The sequence below is a fragment of the Dendropsophus ebraccatus genome, chromosome 7, assembly GCF_027789765.1.
Source record: "Dendropsophus ebraccatus isolate aDenEbr1 chromosome 7, aDenEbr1.pat, whole genome shotgun sequence".
NCBI classification, from domain to species: Eukaryota; Metazoa; Chordata; class Amphibia; order Anura; family Hylidae; genus Dendropsophus; species Dendropsophus ebraccatus.
In genome coordinates, this window is record NC_091460.1 from 134,902,160 (window position 1) to 134,922,803 (window position 20,644).

A 20,644-nucleotide genomic window follows, 5' to 3' on the forward strand; every position below is an offset into this window, starting at 1 on the left:
CTTGCACCATCTTGTCTATTGACGCAGTCAAGGCGTTTGACAAGACGGAGTGGAGGTTCCTCTGAAAAGTCCTCAGGAAGAATGGATGTGGCTACCAGTTCATTAATTACAATCAGTTGTTGCTCGTCTCTTGATCAATGGGCCTCTTATGGACAACTTTGCTTTACTCCGGGGTACTAGACAGGGCTGTCCCCAGTCTCCCCCTACTTTTTGCCCTGGAACCACTGTCTAGTTTGATCCAACAAGATGTTATTTGTGGTTTTGGAGTTGGGGGTGATAGGGAAAAGATTGTTATGTATGCGGACAACATACTCCTTTTTGTCTGGGACCCATGTCATACGCTGCCCAGAATATGAGAAGAATTTACCATTTTTGGCCAGGTATCTGGCTTCCAAATAAATTGCTACAAATTCACAATAATGGACCTGGGATCAGAGTCAGGAGATTAGTTAAATCGGAATGGATTAAAACAAGTTGTTGATTCCTTTGACTATTTGGGTATGGAAATTACTAGGAACGTTGGTAGGTACCCAGACAATTTTATATTTATTTATTTATATTATATAATATATATATTTATTTATATTATATAATATATATATTTATTTATATTATATTATATATATATATATAAATAAAATTCTTGTGTGTTTTGGGAACAACATTGTACTGAATATTGTTATAGCAGTCTTTGTAGGACGTCTTAGTTGTATAAATTGTACAATGGGTATGGAATTGTTTGTCTTTGTTTTTATCATCTAAAATAAATAAAATTGGATTTAAAAAATAATTTTCATACATAATATTTGTGCCACCATCTGGCGCTCAGTTGAATACTGTATATTCACTGTAGAAAGCAGATAAATTTGTGTAAAACATAATGTGTTCCAAGGCCCATTTGTATGTATTAGTGGAGAACAAACAATTGCTGGATAAGTACTCTAGAGATTCCCAGTCACTGACATAGTCCCATAGTAACAGGAGAAAATATTACAGAGATCTGGACAATTACCGACCAAAATAGCAACAGAAACCACCCACCCTGGAAAATGACTCTGACTCAATGGCTTTACTAAAATAAAAATAAAAAAAATAAAAAAATAAAAAAAACACAACTCACATCCTCCCTGCCTTGGAAATGCAATTAAGGTATCATATAGCATGAACTAGTAGCCACTGATAATATGATATTACTACAAGGGAGAGTCCTCCAACCTAATTACAGTATTCTACCAACAACCACCAGCAAACTTGCTTCTGCCCTTGTTTCTGTAGGGAAGACACTTGCGTCAGGGGAATAAAATATAACAAGAAAACGGAGAAAACATGTTTAAGAGTTATGATTTATTTTTTTTTAATGTGAAATGTGATTTTTTTTTTTTTTTTTTTAATCTTGTTTCAAGAGTTTTAAACACAGCTTTTTATTAATTCTATTCACAACTTCCTGCTGGATCAAGGATTACTTGTTTTTTATGCAGAGTAATCATAGTAGATTTTCCATGCCTTCCGGCAGGAGTCTGGCGGCCAGTCCCGCTGCTTTAACTTTGGCTGTCCAGGCATGATGGGAGTTGTAGTTCTACAACAGCTGGAGAGCCAAGGTTCCCTACCTCCCTGCTTTGTGTTGACGTTGTTGTGAATAGCCAGGACTAGGTTCTTGCGGTCTGCTTTTACCGTGTCTAATAATATGTTGTGCCTGGTAACTGGGTTCTAAATACAAGATAACCAGTGCACTATATATGTATGTCCGTATGTCAGAGGTCACAGCCAGGATCATATTTATGATTTGGTTTAGTAAGTAAAATTACAAAGATCAGCCCCGACCGAGGTGCAATAACCAGGCACAACCCTTGTACAGGCATCGCTCTGTTTCTGGAAATTCATATAATTTCAGCTTCCAGGTTTATTTGCATGAACCTCCCTGATTCATCATCAAGAATTCCAATAAAACTAATACACAGTAACAGATCCCATTGTACAGTCATGCAGTATTTCTCTCTGAAAGCAGGCCATGCATTCCCCTCCTCGCTTTATTTACACAGGCAATGGGGAAGGCTCGGCTGCGGTAACGTTTCTATAGACACAAGCATGGAGGGGGTTACTCATCACAGCCAGCGCCTCTCATATGACCAGGAACATTGGCCTAGTTCCCGAGCTCAGCCTCTTTTACTTTTTTTTTTATTGGGTGGATTCACTTTGGAGAAGAAAAATAACTGTAAAGAGGAAAAGACTATGTCAACACTTGTGGAGCTCTCGGGTGTCTCGTAGGCAGGAGGAAATCATGTGGTTATGATACCAAGTTATAGAACTAAGATGGGAGATGTTATCTAGGAGACTGTCAAACAGAGGACTGTGAATTCTTTACTTCTTCAGAGGGGAAAAACAGTCCAACATTTTAGTTTCATCCTCAGTATTCTTATTATTAAGGGGCCTATTCCACGGAGCGATAATCGGCCCGATTCGTCCGATTATCGCTCCGTGGAATAGAGAGAACAATCAGCGGAATAGCGATGCGCGGCGGGCGACCGACGATTTAACAAACCGTACATTACCTCACCAGGCTGCAGGTCTTCTCCTGCGCTTCTTCTCCCCGGGTCCCACACACAGCAGCAGCTTCGGAGCGGCCTGTCTGAACTGACAGATTACTCAGCCAATCACAGGCCGGGACCGCCACGGACAGTGATTGGCTGAGCGGTCTATTAGCTCAGACAGGCCGCTCCGAAGCTGCTGCTGTGCGCAGGACCCAAGGAGAAGAAGCGCAGGAGAAGACCTGCAGCCTGGTGAGGTAATGTATATTGTTTAACAAGGGCTGCAAGGACATCGGTAACGATGTCCCTGCAGCCCTTTCTAAATGATTATCGGGCCGTGGAATAGGCCCAGTAAATGAGCATTGATCTAGCAGATCGGCGCCCGTTTACATTGTTGATCGGGCCCCTATCGGCATGTGAAATACCACCCTAAAGAAAAACTATCAGCAGGTTAGATAAATCTAACCTGCTGATATGTCCCTATTGTACAGGAGACGCTGAGGAGTATGGTATGTCTCTTACCTTCCTCCTTGGCGCCGCTCCAATGCAGTTAGTCGTGTCTCCCAAGGGTGGTGAGAACGTTAGGAGCATTGTCTGCCCCCATAGCGCCGATCTGCCTCCGGATAATGAATGGAGCGGGCCAGATGGGCGCTAGGGAGACTGGCAGTGCTGCTAATGGTCTCACCTGACCATGGAGCACACGGCTAACTGCACCAGAACAGCGCTGAGGAGGAAGGTAAGAGTCATCCCTTCCTCCTCGGCATCTCCTGTGCAATAGGGACATATCAGCAGGTTAGATTCGTCTATATCTCCTTATACGTTTTTTAATTTGAAAAAGTCTGGGAGGTGTGGTTGTCCACCACAATGGGAATTTAGAGGGACCTGTCATCATTTTCAGGGTTCCTGAACCACAAGTGATTGGGGCGGTCCCTAGTGTCTTCTCCCTGCCCACCAGCCTTGATTGATTGATCTCTTCCAAATAGTGAGAGATCTATCAGAGAGACTTGTGGGGCAGGAGAAGGTGCTGGGGACTCTCACAATGGCTCATGGTTTACTACAGCACACACAGTCTATGGGGCCCTCCTGTAGACCTGTCTGTCTTTGGTTTATGCGGATGTTTTCTCTTTTGTCCATATAGAATTCAAGATGAATCCCTCATGAGCTGTTCTTTCAGATACTGTATTACAGAGCCATGCTTCTAGGGAAGACCACCTCCATAATACACAGGAGCCACACTCCTCTCCAGGTAGTTAACTCCATAGACACCACGGTCAGGGCCAGCGCAGCTGTCTATGAAGACTAGGAGGGAGATCGGCTCCCTTCTTCACTCGTTGGAGCCGTGCGAGCGATTGCAGCTCTGGGATAGCCATAGCAACCCAGATGCCAGCCGGTGCTTCTAAGTTGCTGGCTTTAGTAACCGATCTGGCTCCTGCACAGGAGTCCGATCACATGAGCTGTCAGTGAGGAACTGACAGCTCATACACTGTATATAATACATTACAGCACAGATCATCTGCTTTTGTGTGAACATAGCCTGAAGCAAACAAAATCTGCAAGAACTCTGCATTGTGTGAACCTTTTCTTGAGATTGCTCCCAGACACAGTTTGTGTTTTTTTGCTTGCCTCTTAAAAAAATTTGGAAAAAAAAAAAAAAAATTAAAAAAAAAAAAAAAAAAAAAAGGGGAAGAAAAACTGCCAAAGATTATCTTTGACTTTAAGTGTGAATGACTTTTTTTTTTACGCTTTGAATTTTTTGGGACAAACAGAAGAAAATCTATTGAACTCTATGTGAGAGAAAGGGTACTATTACATGGGCCTATTACACAGCCCCATAATTGTTTAGCAAGGGCTGCACGGACATCATTAGCAATGTCCGTGCAGCCCTAGCCCAAACAGTTAATACATTACCTGTCCTTGCGCCAGTCTTCTCCCTTCTGCCTGCTCCCCAGTGCCGCGGCTGCAGCTTCAGATCTGCCTGTCTCAGCTGACAGGCCACTCAGCCACTCACTGGCTGGGTCCGCTGCAGTCAGTGACTGGCTGAACGGCCTGTCAGCTGAAACAGGCAGATCTGAAGCTGCAGCGCCGGGACGCATGCAGAGCGCAGGAGAGGAAATATATTACTTGTTTGTTCAATCGTCCGCCGTGCACCAGTATTACAATGATTTTAACCCCTTAGCGACAGAAATGCGCGTAAATGCAAAAAATTCCCTTTTTCTTTTCAATTTGACAGCACAAATGATTTTTTTCTGGTTTTGCAGCATATGTTATGGAAAAATAATGCCTGTCATTGCAAAGTACAATTGGTTTCGCAAAAAAACAAAAAAAGGGCTCATGTGGGTCTCTAGGTGAAAAAATGCAAGTTCTATGGCCTTTTAAACATAAAGTGGAAAAAGCAAAAGTGCAAAAACGAAAATTGGCTTTGACCTTAAGGGGTTAAATCTAGACCTAAAGAAACAATCAGCCGATGATCTGCTGATCATTGTCTTTATTACACGGAGTGATAATCAGCTGAATCAGGCTGTGTAATAGGGCCTAAACACGACCATTTGCAGGAAAAAAAAAAAAAAAAAAAAGCCAACCCCAAACCACCATACTGTGTTTGTGGAAAAACTGCCGCAGAGAACAAACATCAAGTACGGCATTTCATAAAATTCCATTGACTTATAGCTAACATCAGGCCGCCGGGTTTATACAAACATTTTAGCCTGTGTGAAACCAGCCTAAGACTAAAGTATTAAGACTCAAGGAGGCATCAAATATTTACACTATACTGTATATTCATGACTTAAACCATTGTATCCGAGCAATGCACACACCCATCTGATTCACATTCACCATTAGTAACAAAGTAGCGGTAACTTACCATTTTGCTGCTGGTGTTTTTTTCTGGAGCTGCAGAGAAACAAATAGGAGAGGTTAGAAGAAAATCTGCTGTGCTGTTGGGATGGGGAACCTAGGCCCTACAGCCGTTGAAAAACTACAACTCCCATCATGCGGCTGTCCAGGCATGATGGGAATTGTTTTGCAACAGCTGGAGGGCTGAAGGTTCCCCATCAATGTCTTAAAAGGGTTATCCAGCGCTACAAAAACATGGCCACTTTTCCCCCCGCTCTTGTCTCCAGATTGGGTGGGATTTAAAACTTAGTTCCATTGAAGTAAATGGAGCTTAAATTGCAAAGCACACCTGAACTGAAGACAAGAGAGGGGGAAAAGTGCCCATGTTTTTGTAGCGCTGGATAACCCCTTTAAATCCTAAATTTCTAGCATAGGATCAGCTGTGAGACAATGCACACAAATACAGGAAACTTCTCAGATAATATCAGGGAAGCAGCGGATATACAGCAGCAGAGTTTTTTGGCACAAGTGGAGCCCAATCCCACCCCCTCTGCACCTGGGTAGTCACTACAGCCACCATATTGTCTTCAGGTGACATTCTATTACAGTAATACGACTCCTACAAAGAGTCTACTCAGTCTTACACCTGTTAGCTGGATAAGTGTCCGTGTCATCCTCATTATCCGTTTTCTCCATAGACTTGTAATTAAAATCTGGATTGTTTTCCCATGCAAATAAATGCAGTTTATGGGAAACTCACACTGAATATTAGTCACTGCTACTGGCATTATAATACCTGATACGACATGGTGGATAATGGCTGTGACCGATGGAACAACCACCGGCCACGACCATGGTGTATGACCTATATATGTGTCATAGTTGTCAAGGATAGTCCAGGTGTATATACAATATCATTCATAAAGGGTCTGTCTAGGTTTGACATGACCAGACCAGTGCCAGGCACCATCCTTTTTTTGGACTGCTACCCAGTTCTCGTACACGGTGCCAGTCTATTCCTGAGCACTAGCTCGGCATGAAGCACTGGGTAGGGGCCAGCCCCTAGTGTGACAAAACCCCCTCCCCTCTCTGACGCGGGGAGTCACAGAGGAGAGACTGGTTATAAAAGGAAAAAAAAAAAAAAAAAAAAAAAAAAAAAAAAAAAAAGGTCCACAGTATGGGCATCAGTCTGTAAAAGTGACTGTACCACCAGGCCCAGGCTGAAGTATGGAGGCGGCCGACCCACCACCAGTGGGAAGAAACTCCAGCCCCTCCATGACGTGACTCCCTTAGGAGGGGCTAGGGTTTCCTCCCACTAAGGGTGGGTCGGCCTGTCTCCAGTGCTTCAGCCTGGGCCTGGTGGTACAGTCACTTTAATATAAAAAACACAAAGCGATGTACAGGCTTCTTTCAAAATAGACAGCACCACACTTGTGCACAGGTTGTTTGTGGTATTGCAACCACTGGTATTGGTAAAGTCCGTGTAACCCCCATATAACGCTCACTTCAGCTTTCTCACAGCAGCACAGCAGAGCTTTTTGCCCATTCATTGTAGAAGTGGGTGGAGGTCTTAAAAGGGGTTTTCCAGCACTACAAAAAACATGGCCACTTCCCCCCTTGTCTCCAGTTCAGGTGTGGTTTGCAATTAAGCTCCTTTACTTCAATGGAATTGAGTTTGAAAACCCCGCCCAAGCTGGAGACAAGAGAGGGGGAAAAAGTGGCCATGTTTTTGTAGCGCTGGATAACCCCTTTAAAATGTCTCTGGCAATTTATACATAGCAATAATATAAGATACAATACTTTCGCACATGCTGGTTTTGATACATTTTTGCCAATTGCATTAAAATTCTAGGGAAAACATAAGTTTTTTTTTTTTTGTTGTTTTTTTACATATTGCACATATGTTGGTGTGCACATGCATATATGCTACAGTATCAAACTCATCCAGATAAATGGCAATAGGAATCACTATTGCGTGCAAATATACCCGAAAAGCACACTAACTACTTAACATACCAAGTGTGGTTACAGCTTGGAAACCACATCTCAGCAAGGGGGCGAGGGGCAGTGTTTATACATACAATCATCTATGGATACAGGAAAGAGTCACAGGGACATACGGAGGCAAATATGGCCACTCTCTGGATTCACAGTCCCCAAGACTTAAAGGGGTAATTCAGAAAAAAAAAAAAAACTGGTGCTAGAAAGTTCCAGAGATTTGTAATTTACTTCTATAAAAAAAAATCTCAAGTCTTCCAGTACTTATCAGCTGCTGTATGTCCTACAGGAAGTGGTGTATTCTTTCCATTCTGGAGAAGAGAGGTTTTCATGGGGATTTTTAACTGCTCTGGACAGTTCCTGACATGAACAGAGGTGGCAGCAAAAAACACTGTGTCAGACTGGAAAGAATACACCACTTCCTGCAGGACATAAAGCAGCTGATAAGTACTGGAAGAATTTAGATTTTCTAATAGAAGTAAATTACAAATCTCTGCCACCAGTTGATTTTAAAAATTTTTTTTTTTTTTTTTTGCTGAATTAAACCAAATTCTAAAGCTTATAGAGTTTATACAAAGGAAGATGTATTCCCAATCTGGAGGGCAGAACGCCAGTATTAGTGCCCCAGTGTACCAGATAACCACAAAGCCAGGTTATATAACACCGCAAGGCAGCATTAGCTTTCACGACTCCTCCTGACACCAAATATCCAAGCGTGTTACCTGTAACCCAACCTGTTTGGATCAGTTCCAAGCTCCACAACTACTATTGTGCAGCCTTACTGTTTATATCCATGACACGGATACTTTATCACTGCAAAATTCCACCTAAAGTGCCCACCTATGTAGACGACCATCAGTACACGGACACTATAGACGTAAAAGCATACTCACTGCGGTGTACGCCAGGTAACACTCAGGGAGATGCTCCTGAAAGCAGAGAGTGCTGAAAGCAAGGAGAGACAGGCAGAGCCCAGGCTGGAAGAGAAGTGATCCCTCCCTGACACACCCTACATCACTACCACTGCCCTCCCTCCTCAGCCAGACACATAAAAAAAAAAAAAAAAATCCATTCCTATTTAACCATTTAAGTAACATTGGTCAGTTTTTGTTTGTCGGTTTGCCTGGCTGAGGCCGCTCTCTTCTATACACGTCTGTTGTTTTATATTCATGTTCATGCAGCAACAGGCTGCTGCTTCCTGAACAATAGATTCACATAAGGAAGTCGATTATAACTGAGAAACAGAGCGGTTATGGCGTCCAATACACACTGCTTATGTTATTGTAGGGAACGTCTAAAAATTAACACATCCCCAGAACTGTTTCATGTTGTTTTTGCAACCTATTAAATTCCAAAATATTAACTAGATGTTGACAGTGAAAATCACCACCACAAAAGCCCTAGGCCCCTAAGGGTACTATTACACGGAACGATAATCGGCCGAATCAGCCCTATCCGGCCGATTATCGCTCTGTGTAATAATCAAAATGAGGATTGTGTCGGATTCGGTGGACTAGGTCGATGACCAGCGTTCTGGTGTTTTGGGTTTTTTTTTAATAAAATGGTCAGTGAGGTCTGTGGGGGTGTTATGCTATACAGCTCCAGCACCCACAGCGACGCCATCACCCCATCCCACGGTTCCTACGGCCTTCTCCCTCTTCAGAGACCAGGGACCTCCCTGTGCGAGCAGCTGGGAAGAGAGTATATGTGCCAGGGTGAGAGGACGATATACCCAGTCACCCCCCCCCCAGCTAACACAGTAACTCTCAGTTGTTCCCAGTCTGTCCCAGCTGCTCCGTCTGCCCTAATCACACCCAGTCTGCTCCATTCACCCCCTGCTGCCCCCATTGTGCCCCAGTCACCCCCAGCTGCCCCCATGCCCAGCAACCCCCTCCTTCCCCAGTTCTAAATGTAAAGACCCCCCCCCCCTGAGTGCCCCTGCTCCAGTACTCCGGTATTCCGGTACATTCTTTTTCGGGAGGTTCACCCTCAGTAAAATGACTAAAACCACAGGAGAAACTCTGACTGTGACTCACTGGCCCTGCCTCACTCCTTCACCTCAATGTATCTGCTGTAATGGGTGCGTCATTCCTTTATATAGAATATGTGTAAAATACAGGAAATGTAGAAAGAAGCCAACTCCAAAATAGTCCATCATCTGCTATGGGAAGCTTTAACCACTTCCTGACAGTGTGCCAGTCAATATAGCTGCCTATGGCTGTATCCATCTTTTCCAGGACTCCCTAGGGCTGCATCAAACTTCCGCATCTGCGGGGATGAAATACCGAGTGTGCGGGTAAGGATAACGCTGCCGAACATGAACATTTTGACAGATCCGCGCAACACCAATCTTTGGGTCTGGGTGCTGTCATCTGGATCTGAAACAAAAACCTCCCAGAGACAGCACTTGGATCAGAGGATGTTTATAAACAAATATACTGAACGATAAATAAGTATTAGGGAAGAAAAAAAAAAAGTTCAAAAGCCCCACCCCCTATAAAAGTGCACACCTCTCCATACCCACACGTACGATATTAAATATCCAGTATTAGGCCATGTACACATGGCGTAAGAGACCAGCCGTTCTGTGACCCGGCAGAGTCAAGGAGCGCCCGGTCTCTGCAAAGATCATCCTGGCCGGTACTGCAGTACCAGCTGGATGATCTTTCCTGCTGCAGAGTTCTGATGCGGGCCCATCAGCGCACGCCCGCATCAGAACTCCCCACAGCAAGAAAGCAGCCAGAGCCGCTCGCCTCATAGTGTGCACTGACAGGGTTTCCTAGGGCCGCTATTCACTGAATAGTGGCCGAAGAAAACTGACACGTCAGTTGTTTGCGGCACCGTTAGGGGTCCCGGTCGGAGCGTATACTATGTGTATTTGCTCCGGACGGGATCCCATAGACACCTGGCCAACTTTTTTTTCCGCCTTAGGCTGGGTTCACACTACGTTTTTGCAATCAGTTTTTTTGGATACAATTGTGTGCATCCGTTTTGATCCACTTTTCCACTGACTTTCAGAATAAAAAATCAAAACGGATCAGTTTTTTTTTTTTAGGTCAGCTACGTTTTTGTGTACGTTAAAAAAAGGATGCATTTTGAGCCGTTTGAAATTCCCGGCTCCCCTTCAGCCAATCAGTGCTGCCTTGCATTGATTGGCTGAAGAGATGAGCCGGGAATTTCAAACGGCTCCCCTTCAGCCAATCAGTGCTGAAGAGGAGCACTGATTGGCTGAAGAGGAGCCCTTTGAAATTCCCGGCTCATCTCTTCAGCCAATCAGTGCGCTGAAGAGGGGAGCCGGGGAGCAGGTAACGTATGTTCTTGGCAGCCGGGGTGGGGGCGATCGGAGTGGCGGCGGTGGGGGCGATCGGAGCGGCGGCGGATGGGGGGGGGGGCGATCGGAGCGGTGGCGGCGGGGGTGGCGATTGGAGCGGCGGCGGGAGAGGCGATCAGGGCTGCGGGGTGTCGATCAGAGCGGCGGGGGTGGCGATCGAGCCGGCGCAAGAGGCTGCGGATGAGCGGGGGGCCGGGCTGCGGATGAGCGGGGGGCGGGGCGGCGGGCGGCCAGACTATCGCGCCACGACTGTTTACACGGAGCCATCGGCAAATTTTTTGCGATCGGTGAACGACGATTTATGAACATGTTAAAAGATTAAAATGAACGATTTTTCGATCATTCGCCGCATTTACACGTACGATTATCGTTCAAATTCAATCGTTATCGCGAAAATTCGCCCAATAATCGTTTCGTGTAAACGTAGCATTATGGTCTGTTTACACAAATCAATAATTCGCCCAATCGATCGTTTAACGATTTTGAAGCAACAATTTCTTTTTTATAACGATCAGCGTTTAGACGAATAAATCGTTAGAAAAAATCATTAGAAAATTTGTTAGAAAAATCGTTATTGCCATCACTTGGGTGAATCGGTGAGACTCTTTACATGAAGCGATCTGCGAATTTTTTGTGAACGACCAACGATAATTTGAGAACATGTTGAAAGATCAAAATGAACGATTTCTCACTCTATGCCTGATCGTTTGCTGTGTTTACACGAGCCGATTATCGTTCAAATGCGATCGTTATTGCGAAAATTCGAACGATAATCGTTCCGTGTAAACGCACCATTAGAAGAATGCACCTTGCATGTAGATCAGGTGCTTATGAATTACTACATTCCTGACGTGCATAATGTACATAACAGGTATGAAATAATCACCCTCAGGCACCAATTTGAGTCTGTTCTACCCTGACCTGTTACACCTGTGCATAAAAGTTATCCATGTTCAGAAACTGCATCTAAGGCCTGGGCTACGCACATTTATTATTCAGGTTATTCAAGTTTTTGATGTAAACAATGGGGGAGATTTATCAAACATGGTGTAAAGTGAAACTGGCTCAGTTGCCCCTAGCAACCAATCAGATTCCACCTTTCATTCCTCACAGACTCTTTGGAAAATGAAAGGTGGAATCTGATTGGTTGCTAGGGGCAACTGAGCCAGTTTCACTTTACACCATGTTTGATAAATCTCCCCCATTGTCTTTAAATTATGAAAACCATGATGTAAAGCCCAGACAGTTACAGGGGTTGTTTAATAAAAAAATTTTCCTTTGAAATCAACTAGTGCCATACAGTGCCAGAGATTTGTAATTTACTTCTATTACAAAAATCTCAAGTCTTCCAGTACTTATCAGTTGCTGTACGCCCTGCAGGAAGTGGTGCATTTTTTTCCAGTCTGACACAATGCTCTCTGCTGCCACCTCTGTCCATGTCAGGAACTGCCCAGAGCAGCAGCAATTTCCTTTAGAAAACCTTTCCTGCTCTCCAGACAGGAAAGAAAACACCACTTCCTGCAGGACATACAGCAGCTGATAAGTACTGGAAGACTTGAGATTTTTTTTTAAAGTAGAAGTACATTACAAATCTCTGGCACTTTCTGGCAACAGTTGATTTGAAAGAAAAAAATACTGGTGAACAACCTCTTTAAGAGACAACATTGCAGGGTGCACATCATCAACGAGGCTTAAAATATATGAACAAAGAAAACTCCATGCAACAAAAACTCCAAATATTTAATATACGTGCCTTAGTGGATGTGAGTCTTATTGTTATTGGGCATATATGACCTATCCCCAGAAAATAAATGCTTGAAAGCTGCAGGTCCTGCAACCTCCATTTGTCAACTCAAAGCAGTGTGCATCTGCTCTTTTCATTAAATCCAGTGGCACCTTCACCTGCCGGGGGTGGGGGCTCTTGAGCAGGTGTAGATTTCTGCTATGGTTTACCCGTTTGCAAAAACATGATAATCCGATGCAGGAGGAGGACGCACCCCTCCCCCCTGCCTTGTAACACACGACCTCTTCCACTGCTTACCCGGACGGCGAGTGGGGCACAAGTCTGCCATTAAAGCGACTCTGTCCCCCCCAAACCGCTTGTACCGTCAGATAGCGGCTTTTCATCCAAGATCTGTCCTGGGGTCCGTTTAGCAGGTGATGCAGTTATTGTCCTAAAAAACAACTTTTAAACAGTTTGCAGCCCTGTGTCAAACAGCCGTAGCCTAGAATATCTGTGCCCTAACTTTGCACCACCCCTCCGTCCCTCCTCCCCACCCTCTCATCACTAGGAATGCCACTGGCAGGATTTTTCCTATTCCTCTGCAGTGAACACTACACAGGTGCCTTAACGATCCTGCCCATGTGCCGTGCTCACACAGCTGATGAATAGGAGAAATCCTGCCTGGGGCATTCCTAATCATGAGGAGGGCGGGGAGGAGGGACAGAGAGGGTGTGCCAGCCTAATGCACAGATACTCTAGGCCATGCCAGTTTGACACAGGGCTGCAAGTTTAAAAGTTGTTTTTTAGAACAATAACTGCATCACCTGCTGAACGGACCCCAGGACAGATCTTGGATTAAAAGCAGCTATCCGAAGGTACAAGTGTTTTGGGGGGACAGATTGTGGGTACAGAGTCACTTTAAAATGGAACGCTGTGCACTTCTGCTCCATTCATTTGCTGGCGCTCCCACTGGTCGGATCCCCTGCAATCATATAGTTACCCCCAATCCTGTGTGTAGGGGATAACTAAGATGGGGAAAACAGTTCATGTTCAGGAAATCTTCTATATAACAATTAGGCTGCATTCCCATTCAGGGATTTTCAAGGTCCGTTGATGAAGTCTGTTACCTACCTCCGTGATCCGTGAAAAGCTATCCGTTTTGTATGTTTTGCATCCGTGTCCGTTTTTCAAGGATCTGTTTAAAGCTTTTTAGGCTGCATGGATTACATCACATCAGTGTTTCAGTGTTTCACGGATGTGCACAGATGTCAGATCCGTACAATACGTGAAAAACACGGATCTCATAGACCTCTAGGGGGAAATCCGTGCTGTGATCTTGTCCAAGGCATGACTTGTCCTATTTTTTCACAGAACGGATCCGTGAAAAAACGAACTGTGTGAAAAGCCCAATAGAAAGCAATGGGGAATAAAAATTCCCATGATCACGGACAACTTCATGGAACGTCATTCATAGCTTTCCAATTGCCCTGTAATCAAATATTGCAGGGGGGAAAAACAAGCTTTTTGGCACTCCAAGTACATCGAGAATGAAGCCAGAAGCAGTCGGCCCCGTTGCCCGAGTAGCTGGGATGCTAGGGCACTTCCGTCATAGCTCCTAGTCACTTCAATAGAAGCTGAGGATGCACTATCCGGGAATGGAGCCAACTATTTACAGCTCCATTCCCTGTGTACTGCTGGCATCAGTTGTTTTTTTTTTTCCTGGAAAACCCTTTAAACATCAGATGCTATGGAAAACTTCAATCAGTACTTTGTTAAAATATAGGAATCTAAGAGTGAAAGAAGTGGGAGAAGAAGATGAGGAATGTAGATAAGGTCATAAGAATCTCATATGCTTTGAAATGCTAGAAAAATGCAAAGAATCCTGTCTATATACTTAGTAAGAGCTTCATACGTAACGCACAACTAACTGCATAGGATGGTATAGAATTTAACTTGTAAATGACCAAACTGAAGAGGCCCATAAGAGAAATTGCATAAAAATGACACACTCTCTCACATCAGTACCCCTGATAATTCAGCAGTTCTTCACATTTTGCACTGTTTTAATCAAATATCCTTCCCACTATTTAGGTAGGGAGTCACATTTGCTCCATTAAAGGAGAAGTCCGGAAATTTTTTTTATTAAAGTATTGTATTGCCCCCCAAAAGTTATACAAATCCCCAATATACACTTATTACGGTAAATGCTTATAAAGTGCTTTTTTCCTGCACTTACTACTGCATCAAGGCTTCACTTCCTGGATGACATGATGATGTCACTTCCTTGATAACATGGTGATGTCACTTCCTGGATAACATGGTGATGTCACTTCCTGGATAACATGGTGGTGTCACTTCCTGGATAACATGGTGATGTCACGCCTCAACTCCCAGAGCTGTGCGGGCTGTGGCTGCTGAAGAGGATGATGGCAGGGGGACACTAAGGGACACAGGGCACTGGAGGGATACTGAGCATCCCTCTGCCATCATCCTCTCCAGCAGCAACAGCCCGCACAGCTCTGGGAGTCGGGTCCTGACATCACCATGTTATCCAGGAAGTGACATCACCATGTTATCCAGGAAGTGACATCACCATGTTATCCAGGAAGTGACGTCACCATGTTATCCAGGAAGTGACGTCACCATGTTATCCAGGAAGTGACATCACCATGTTATCCAGGAAGTGACATCACCATGTTATCTAGGAAGTGACATCACCATGTTATCCAGGAAGTGAAGTCTTGATGCAGTAGTAAGTGCAGGGAAAAAAAGCATTTTATAAGCATTTACCGTAATAAGTGTTTATTGGTGATTTGTATAACAAAACAATACTTTAACAAAAAATTTTGCCAGACTTCTCCTTTAAGTTGGGAACAGGATGTGATTCAGTGTTTTACAGCTATAGATAAGCTACGCCTGGATACTATACTGGCAGGTACGAAGAAGGGGGATCTCAGATATGTTAGGGCCTTCTACATTTCCATGAGGTGTGTTTGCCTTGGAAACTAGAAGATACAATGAAAAGTCTCTAATGATTGGATCAATTTGTCACTTATAGGCATTATGGCTTAAAGTGTCAGTGTCGTTATAACTTTTAAAATCTAAATAAACAGTAGATGTGATATAAAGCAAGTTTGCAATATACATTCATTATTATTTTTGTTGTTATCATTCTGTAAAACAAAGCTGTACTTACCAGAAATCCAGGTCCAGTCTCCTGAAGGCAGATTTTCTGGCTTGTGCTGGATGAAAAAAAAAAAACAGACTAGACACTGGAGTTCCTGCCAGTACAGAGAGTCACGGCTCAATGTGTCCATCAGTCACATGACTGCCTTCTCTCTGTGAGCGCTCAGATGGCCTGGGGAACACAGGACTTCCTGTTTTCTGACTGTTTCCTGTTTGTTGAGAAAATAGTCAGAAAACAGGAAGTGCCGTAATTTCAATGATAACTAAAAAAAAATAAAAATAATGAATGTATACTGCAAATTTGGTTTATATCACAACTACTGTTCATTCAGATTTTTAAAGTTGGGACGATCTGGAGATCACCAGGGGGTACGGAGGTTAAACCCCCTGGGATTTCTTACTTGTCCTCTATCCTGTGGCTAGGGGAAAAGTTATTTTATCTTGGAATACTGCTTTAACACCTATGGCTTAAAGGGGTTATCCAGTGCTACAAACACATGGCCACTTTCTTCCAGAGACAGCACCACTCTTGTCTCCAGTTTGCCTAGGGAATAAGATAACTATAAGATACCTTACTAGAGAAAAGAGCTGACATAGTTGCATTTGTCTTGTGTTTTCATCTGAATGGTTGGCTATGACAATATCTTCTAGCAGAGATGCCCAATCTATGTTTAAGCATTGGTTAATCCATCAACTAAAACCAATGTATCAGCTTTATGTTGTGTAATAAGTTATTATAATCTACATGTCTGTTATTGTATCATTTGCCTACAGCAAAGTGCATGCTGGTACTTTACAATGGATGGATATTTTTATCTTTTGTCATTCAATTCATGGCTGAGGTTTTTAGGTAGGGATGGTCCGAACCTGCAGAGGTTCGGGTTCGTATGATCCAGCGGGAGTAACGCCTGGAAAACTGGGATACAGCCTATGGCTGTGGCTGTATCCCAGTTTTCCAGGCGGTCCTCCCGCTGTATCCACCCTCTCCACGGAGCGGGCAGACAGCGGGAATCATTACCGAGGGTTCGGGTTTGTACGAACCCGAACCGAACTCGGTTCGGACCATCCCTATTTTTAGGCTATGTTCACACAAAGTATAAACAACGGCCGTTATTTGGCACTCAAAACAACGGATGTTATTTTGAGGATCATACAATGGCCATCGTTTTAAATAAAAATTGAATTGGAGTCTATGGACAACGGCCGGAAATAACATAATCATTATTTTGACGGCCGTAGAAAACTACATAGTTTACTAATACAAATCATTGCATTATGAAAAAGACGGCCGTTGTGTAAATTAAAAACTATGGGGGGGATTTATCAAACATGGTGTAAAGTGAAACTGGCTCAGTTGCCCCTAGCAACCAATCAGATTCCACCTTTCATTCCTCACAGACTCTTTGGAAAATGAAAGGTGAAATCTGATTGGTTGCTAGGGGCAACTGAGCCAGTTTCACTTTACACCATGTTTGATAAATCTCCCTCAATGGCCGTTCTTTTTTTAATAAAAAGTATATTGTGTGAACATAGCCTTGGTAATTCCTTTGACATAGAAAAATCAAGCAAGAGAAAAAGTACACGTAAAAGAGCATAGAAAAATGTACCCGCAAAACAATGAGCGTATCCATGAAGAATTATGAGTGAGCCCTTGTAGTGGGAGAACGGCTCTGAGTGGGCTCGGGAGCCTTGTTTTCTCGGAAGCTCATTGAATGTCTCGATTGTAGGCCGGATATGTTAGGGACGGAGTCATTTATCTGACGTATTAATGCGAAAAGCAAAAGTAGCAGAAGAAACAGCAAAATGAAAAATAGGGCAACATAGAGGAGTAAGAGATTCATATCCCTGGAAATGGCGATCCTAAAATACTGTTCCGTCCGTTCCCTTAACAATCCTGAATTCCGATAAATCCATTAATAATCCGTCCATCTTCATGAAAGTTTATGGAAATTACAAGTAAACTCCAGAATATCGGAGCAGAATTTGGTGAATCCATAGAGCTGCTGCCTGTCACTACTTGCTGCCAGTTCTGACAGGGCTCGACATAGGAGTCAGAGCAGTGGTCTGTGACACAGATTCAACCGTGAAATATAGTTCTAATTATATAGTTTTACTAAGGAATTGGCAAACACATCATATAGCCAAAGGCGGGATTCTGCAAGGACACTTTGCAGCTTCTTATCACAAGCATGGAGACATCTGTCTGCGTTAGCCATGCAACTGCCTGACAAAGATGCCACATCTCGCTCACATCCCAAGATTTCATTCATTTTCTGCTATTAGGCAAAATGTGCCCCATGCAATTTATTCTTAGGGTCCTATTACACGGAGCGATTTTTAACGACTAACGATAAACGATCGCAAACGAGATTGTTTATCGTTCACCTAAAAATCATTCACCATATTACACAGAACGATGGTCGTTGCTTACGTTAATCGTTAATACTATCGTTATTGCGATCGTTACTATGATTGTTTATTCCTTCTGATCCCAGCGAAACAATGGACAATGTGCAATTACACGGAGCGATTAGTGAACAAATGCAGAACTTGAGCGAACGAATGTGAAATTACAGCGAACGATTAGCGAACGATTAACGATGATTTTAGGTTCAGATCTAAATCAACGATCAACAGCATACGAACGATTTTTCGATCGTTGCCTGCAATTACAGGGAACGATTATCGTTTAAATTCGAACGATATAACGATTTTTCGCAGGATAATCGTCCCTTGTAATAGGGCCCTTTATTTATATCATGTTACATAAATACACAATTATACAAGTTAGACCTCCTTCACAGTTTTTTTTTCCCTTGGGGGGGGGGGGGGGGGTTTGAGAACTTTTATTGGGGAGGGGGGTTAAAAGAGAAGTCCAGAGAAAATAAGGGTTTGCAAGCAGGCAGGGGTGGGGGGATATAATATACAAGCAATACTTACTTCTCCCTGTGCCTCGGCAGAGCCATCTCACAGGCTCCAGGATCCCCCCACCGGAACTCAGTTTTGATGTTGTCATGACTCGGAGAAAAATGCCCGACCCAGATGATGATCGGCTGAGCAAGCAATCATCTGAGTCGTGATATCAATGGAGCAGGAGATCTCTGGGCCTGGTGGGGGTCCTGAAGCACTGAGACAGCACTGCAGAGGCATCAGGAGAGGTAAGTACGGCTTGTTTATTATGTTTTTTTCTTCCATTGCTTGCTTAAAATTTTTTATTTCCTCCGGACTTCTCCTTTAGGGTACGTTCACACTTACCGGATCCGCAGCGTATTTTCTGCTGCGGATCCGCAGCGGATCCGCAGCAGATTTCATTTAAATAACTGAACACAGAATCAAATCTGCACCATCAAATCTGCTGCGGATCTGCTGCGGATCCTGTAGATGTGAACGCACCCTTAAACAAACAAAGAACAACAAAAAAAGGATGGTGGGGTTTTTTTCAGCTTTTTTGGTACCATTTTTTATACTTTTTTTTTTTTTTTAAATAAGCATTGTTGTATATAGAAAGTACATCCAGAAGTGGGAACTCCCGTGTTTACCGTACTGTGTGGTGATGCATACACTGAGTGCTTTGCCGCACACTTTACATTTTTGCAGCTCTTAAACGATTTTGAAGCAACGATTTGGTTTTTATAACTATCAGCGTTTAGACGAATAAATCGTTAGAAAAATCGTTAGAAAATTCGTAAGAAAAATCGTTATTGCGTTTGTTTTTAAGATCGCTTAAGCCCATCTTTCACATAGGGTGGATCTTTGAAAGACTGTTTACACAAAACGATTTGCGAATTGTTAGTGAATGATGAATGACGATTTGAGAACATGTTGAAAGATCAAAATGAACGATTTCTCGATCGTCACTTGATCGTTTGCTGTGTTTACACGAGCTGATTATCGCTCAAATGCTAATGCCATTGTTATTGCGAAAGTTCGAACGGTAATCGTTTCGTGTAAACGCAGCATTAGAGTGTGCAATTGTCATTACATGTTGCACCCCAGGCAACCACCCCCGTGGGTGCAAGCCTCTCATAGGTAACCGACCCTTCTACAAGCCTCACAAAATCTTTGTCTCGAAATGTATGTGACATCATCAGTGATCAGTGATGACATATTGTTGCCAGTTTACCTAATACATCTACTGAGCATGTGCAGTTCAAACACCCTGGGCTTGTTCCACACAGGAGAGCTCAGAGAGCATTTTGCAATATACAATCTGCATGTGTCTTATTTGCCATCCAGTCTCAGTGAATAACAGCTGCAGAGGAGGCGTGTCCAGAGAACTGCACTGTTGCATGTGGGGAAATGTTATGCTGTGTTTACACGGAACGATTATTGTGTGAATTCGCACGATAACGATCGAATTCGAACGATAATCGTACGTGTAAACGCAGCGAACGATCGAACGACGAGCAAGAAGTCGTTCATTTTGATCTTTGAACATGTTCTCAAATCGTCGTTGATCGTTCGCAAAAAATTCGCAGATCGTTCTGTGTGAACAGTCGTTCGCCGATTTAACCAATGTGTGAAATAGGCTTAAGCGATCGCAAAACGATTGCAAAAAAATTTTCCGTACAATATATCGTACCGTCTAAACGCTTATTGTTATGAAAAAAAAAACGTTACTCCGACATTGTTAATTGTACGATCGGGCCAATTATCGTTTCGTGTAAACGCAGCATTGCTGCTACTAGTTTTATTGTTCGCTAAAGCTTCAGCTGCCCAAGCATGATGGCAATTGTAGTCTTGCAATAGCTGGAGGGTCGAAGGTTCATCATCCCTGTTCTACAAGAATAATGTTTTAGGGTATATTCACACGAACGGATTCACACTACGTGTGAAGCTATTCTTAGGGGAACTTCACACATTTCGTATGACAGCGGATTTCACTCTGCAAGTTTCACTTTACATACCTGCAGCAGATTTTTAATTTCGCCACAGGATAGGGGAAAAGTAGGAGGTCACGGGGGTGGGGTGGGGGATGGGTGTCTGACCTCTGTACCCCCCGTCAATGAATAGAGCCACAGGTAAGACACATGACCCGTGACTCTA

At 43.5% G+C, this 20,644-nt stretch overlaps 1 protein-coding gene across 1 annotated transcript in view; it reads right to left on the bottom strand.

Annotated features, from left to right (window-relative positions):
- Positions 1-8,353, bottom strand: part of ANXA5 (annexin A5) — a 29,893-nt gene extending 21,540 nt beyond the window's left edge. Inside the window, exons 1-2 of the mRNA XM_069978542.1 lie at positions 8,252-8,353; positions 5,389-5,417 (exon numbers count right to left, since the gene is read on the bottom strand). Coding sequence (XP_069834643.1) covers positions 5,389-5,391 — 3 coding nt within the window. The 5' untranslated portion in view covers positions 5,392-5,417; positions 8,252-8,353. The remainder of the gene's footprint in view (positions 1-5,388; positions 5,418-8,251) is intronic.
- Between the last annotated feature and the right edge of the window lie 12,291 nt (positions 8,354-20,644).